This window comes from Carex rostrata, chromosome 18, assembly GCF_964058835.1.
Source record: "Carex rostrata chromosome 18, lpCarRost1.2, whole genome shotgun sequence".
NCBI classification, from domain to species: domain Eukaryota; kingdom Viridiplantae; phylum Streptophyta; class Magnoliopsida; order Poales; family Cyperaceae; genus Carex; species Carex rostrata.
In genome coordinates this window covers 7115614-7120497 of record NC_135935.1, presented here as the reverse complement: position 1 = coordinate 7120497, position 4884 = coordinate 7115614, and the positions used below count along the sequence as shown (strand labels likewise).

The 4884-nt window shown below is 32.9% G+C and overlaps 1 protein-coding gene across 2 annotated transcripts; it reads left to right on the top strand.

Moving 5' to 3' along the window:
* The first annotated feature begins 684 nt into the window (after positions 1-684).
* Positions 685-3624, top strand: TH9 (thioredoxin H-type 9). Of its 2 annotated transcripts, none has more exons than XM_078319561.1 (5): positions 685-829; positions 1485-1518; positions 2108-2227; positions 2840-2962; positions 3324-3624. In XM_078319561.1, the coding sequence occupies exons 2-5, from the start codon at positions 1498-1500 to the stop codon at positions 3474-3476; spliced, it is 417 nt and encodes a 138-aa protein (XP_078175687.1). In that variant the 5' UTR covers positions 685-829; positions 1485-1497; the 3' UTR covers positions 3477-3624. The 2 variants fall into 2 exon arrangements, with proteins under 2 accessions (XP_078175687.1, XP_078175688.1); XM_078319562.1 differs by lacking the exon at positions 685-829 and adding an exon at positions 1257-1399.
* The last annotated feature ends 1260 nt before the right edge of the window (positions 3625-4884 follow it).

The following is a 4884-nucleotide window of genomic DNA, read 5'->3' as shown; positions in this document are numbered from 1 at the left end:
AAAAAGTTGACAGGATAACGTTTTAATGTCCAAAGTATGGATCGAGTCGGCACTGAGCCACTGACTGCATAGCAAGCTTGATTAGGCTTTGGTAAACATATTGAAAGAGTTAGTTTGACTTTATTATGCATACTACCAATAGATAAAAGAGGAGGATTTAAATGCATCATTAATTTGTGCTCTATCATACACCATATTTTTTTTTTATACCTGTTTTCAAAGTCCGAATAGTTCATTTAAACCGCTCAATATGATCTTCATAATAAAATATTCTTGGAGATTAAATTTTATATTTTTTAGAATTTTTTTACTATTTTTTTACATAGGTACAATATCACTTTTTCGGATAGTCCCGAATCTCCTTAAAACAGTGATTATGCACCTATATAAAAAAAAGTAAAAAAATTCTAAAAGATATAAAATTTGGTCTCAAAACATATTTTATTATAAATATCATATTGAGTGGTTCAGATTGACTGTTTAGACTTTGAAAACGAAGATAAAAGATGTGGAGCATATGAACCCTTCTCTAGATAAAAATATTAACAGAGCTAGAGCTCACGATTAATAGAGATAAAAGTGAAAAAATACACAACAAGTGCTCTGCATGAAGTTAAAATAGCTATGTTAATATTTTTACCCAGGAGTTGAGTTAGAATTGCTTTTCTTGTGAAGGGCAATGTTGTAAAGTTGTTCATGGAGCGACCAAGCAAATCCAAGAGGACCACGCGTCCACGTCTCCACGACAAGCGACGATCTGTTCCATTCTCGATCTCAATTTGTTATCTCGATCGAGTTCAGGTGCAATAGCTTGCGCTCGGAATTTCAGGTCAGCAGATTCCCTCACCTCTCCTTTAATTTTTTGTATGTTCTCCATCGATTTGTAGTCTCGCAAGACTTCCCCAATCTCAATCGATTAGATCCACCTTTACCTTAGCCTTTGAACAATCAGTAAAACAATAAAATATCAAGATTCGATTCGAGTGTTAATTCCCCCAAAACGCATTTGGCCATCACTGTTCCCTAGTAATTTCGCTTAATTTCTTTGAAACTTATGTTTCCAAGGAATCTTTCTTTAGGTAACCTTTGTTTTCCTTCTCTTTTGCCTCTATTTCTCCACCTTTATGCTTTTCTTCCTTTGGTTTCACATGTCAATTTAGTTCGGTTAAGAGCGGGGACTGTCCAAGAGAAAGTGATTAATAACTCAAAATTAAGCAAGTTCTTTTTTTTTTTTTTCTCTGAAATTAAATTGCCAAATTAGTTTCTAGCTAAACTCGGAAAGACTACAAGAAGTGCTTCTTTTCCACTGAGAATAAGATAAGTTAAGCTGAGCAATTGGAGTGTTTTCGATTTTGACAGTCTTGATTTAATTCAGGTCTTACTAGGTCAAATATCAAAGGTGAGTCTGGTTATTTCTTTTTTTTGGAAACCTTGAATGTTTAATTAACTACTGATTACTGTTCTCGTCTTGTTATTTGTTTCAGCTGACACACCCCAATGGGTAGTTGCTTCTCAAAGGTTGCCTCCTTTTCTAAATGAACAGTTATATGTACATGCTTCTCATATTAAGGCATCAACTTTCTGCTATCAAGATAACAGCAGTACCCCAATGAAAAATGAGTCTTTTGTTGTTATTTATTTTTTTTATTCTAATTTGTAAAGTTATAAAGTTGTATTAGACCCAAGTAGCAGGGGAAGAGACCAACATGCAAATCATGTCCTTACCAGTACTGGTATGGGGGTTCTTCCCTTATGTTTCAATTTTGGTACAGATACACCTCAACTTTCTGGTACCAAGATAATAGCAGTACCCCAATGGAATATGAGTCTTTTCTTCTTCTTCTTTTTATTCTAATTTGTAAAGTAACAAAGTTGTATTAGACCCCAAGTAGCAGGGGAGGAGACCAACATGTACATCATGTCCTTTCCGGTACTGGTATGGGGGTTCTGCCCTTTAAGTTTCAATTTTAGTACAGATATGCATCAACTCTCTGGTACCAAGATAATTATTTTACCATTAATACATGATCCACCGTTCTGCACTTTGACTTGTTTAGGTTTTCTACCATAAATTTTTGATTAAAGAGTTTATTTTCTCTTAACTTAGAATAAAGATGAAGATAGTGATGACGAGAAGGCTGAATTTGTTGGGGGGAATGTACATATCATAACTAGAAAAGAGCAATGGGACCAGAAAATAGCTGAAGCAACCAAAAGTGGAAAAATTGTATGCACTTTACCTGCTACTCACCGTATTCGCATATTGCTTACACAACATTTTTGGATAATACTAAGCTTTTAATGCCATTGAGGAAATAATTAGTGAATTGCCTATTTGTGCGTATTTAAACTAAAAATTTCTGGTATCTTGTTTTTGCATCAAACATTTTCCAAAATTTGCTTGGCTTGATTGGTGTTTTGGATCCTCTAGGGGTGGGGGCAAAAGTGTGAACATTTAAACAATTAAACCATCCTTGTCGCTAGGCACACTAACTGAAATTGGATAAAATAATGCAAGAAATTTGCAGATTGAGGTGAAGTTATATTTAATTTTGTCTGTTATTTGCTACTGTTGTGTAACATCAAAAGCACTCAATTTTTTGTATAGTAACAATTTGAAGCATAGAAAAAAAAAAGGTTGCTGGATGTGTACCGGTAGTGTCTTGTCATCAATTTGATAAAGAGTAAATTACTAGTACCCATTTCTGAAACAGAATTATGGTTCAAACAATCTTTGCAACGGGTCCTGAATTCATTATAAATTCATATATTCTTCTTTCTAAAATTCATGTGTTGTTTTTATCTCTTATTGTTTTTGTCTTCATAATAATGGTACTAGGTGGTGGCAAATTTTAGCGCTGTATGGTGTGGGCCATGCAAAATGATTGCACCAATGTATGTCGAGTATTCAGAGAAATATCCATTGCTCATGTTCTTGACCGTAGATGTTGATGAATTAGTGGTATGATTTTCTTCGTTTTGAAATTGTTCATTTGTATTCTATTCTGTTGGTTTACATGTGTGGCTTCTCTCAACTTATTTGCCTTCGACTCATTTTTTGTTTCCTCAAACCAAAACTAACAAGTCGACATAAAAAAAGAATGACCATACCAACTAGTACAATCTGAATATGGTCTTGATTTGTATTATACCAAGATTTGAATTCAAATAAGAAAACACAGGAGAGAATTGAAAAGTTCAGTTATGAAAAATGGGAATAAAAATTACAAGGTTTTGCGATAGCTTCTTGTACAACTAATTTTCTGTAGTGAATAAGCCACTTTCCCGAGTGCCAAGTGTTACAATGTGCTCTTATGTTGTAGGATTTAAGTGCTGAATGGGATGTTCGTGCAACACCTACATTTTACTTTCTCAAGGAAGGAAAGCAGCTCGACAAACTTGTTGGGGCAAACAGACCTGAGCTGGAAAAGAAGATAGTTGCTTTGTCTGACACGTGCCAAGTGAAGGAAGAGTAGAAGAGTTTGCATTCCTATTTATATTTGCTTTTGTTTATTTGCTGCTGATGGGCAAATCAATGGTCTTCTGTATAGTATGAAATATACTAATGAGTGATGAATATATATCAACATCTGAGTTTTGTAATTAGAAAATATTCAAAGACACGATATGTGTCCGGACTCCCGACTGGGACAGTTCACACCTGACACCCCTAGAATTACACTACATGTGCTTGTTCTACAGAGTACAAAGGTTAACTTTTCAATCTGTCATTATGGAAAAGAAATGGACAAATTGCCGATTTTTTTTATTAATAGAAAAGATAATAATAAAATATCGAAATCGGAGTAGAGTAGAATTTGGTGAAATCTTGAAATATAGGAAGAACGGAATGGATTATTCTGTCTGTGGGACGACAAACTATCATGTTTAGCTAATTTGATCTGTAATCTGCAAACTCGCTTAACAAAAAAAAAAAAAAAAAAGCTGGACCGGATAGTGTATCTGACCCGTTCATTTTTTTTTTTTTTGATGATTTCATTTGAATAAACTATTAGCAAACAAAGTATTGGAGATGTTAACAAAAAATTGAAGTTTTGGACGGAACTAACTATCCCGTCCATGTTTTTTTTTTTTTATTTAAAATTAACGAGTTTGTGTAATTAGAAACAAAATTAGTTGGACGCGATGTTTTATCCCGTCCGTCAAACAGAATAAACCATTCCATCCTTTCTATATTTCAAAATTTTGTCAAATCCTATCCCTATTTCGATATTTTTTTTCTATTAATAAAAAAAGGGGACACATTGCTATTAACTAAAAAGAATGTCAAACTTGGTAAAAATTCAGAAATATTAGTTCGATAAATATTTTAAGTTAGATCGGTCATCGGTGGCTCGTTTTGCTAGAGCCTATGCATAAGTTTGAATTAATTTTTTAATTCAATTACATGATTACATCGGGATAAGCTCATAAAGGGCCAAGGCAGGTCTTTTTTTAGAGCGAATTTCAGCTGAAATTTTTATTAATACTAAAAAATAATATGAAATTACCATAGCTACCAACTTTTTCAAATTCAAAAATTGTCCCTTCCGGTGATTAAATAACCAGACTAAGACCATCTTTCCTGTGATTTAGTCATTGGATCCAAGAAAAATATCCAGTTACTAAATAACCGGAAAGTTTGAAAAATACCCAGTTACAAAGAGATGGAATACAACCTTTTCGGTGATTTAGTAGCCATTTTATTTTTTTATTTTTATTTTTTACAAAACAATTTATTTTTTATTTTTTGTATTTAAATATTAGAAATGTTGAATATATTTATTTGAAAATAGATGAAATAGAATATAATTTGATTTATTATAAATACTACAACAATTAATCCAAATGAACATTTTTCAGATCGAATTTTTCACGGCTGTA

Excerpts from the sequence above, each read along its gene's own strand:
- TH9 (XM_078319561.1), top strand. The coding sequence starts at position 1,498 with ATGGGTAGTTGCTTCTCAAAG. Across the intron at positions 1,519-2,107 it reads TGGGTAGTTGCTTCTCAAAG|AATAAAGATGAAGATAGTGA; the intron begins GTTGCCTCCTTT and ends CTCTTAACTTAG. Across the intron at positions 2,228-2,839 it reads CAACCAAAAGTGGAAAAATT|GTGGTGGCAAATTTTAGCGC; the intron begins GTATGCACTTTA and ends TAATGGTACTAG.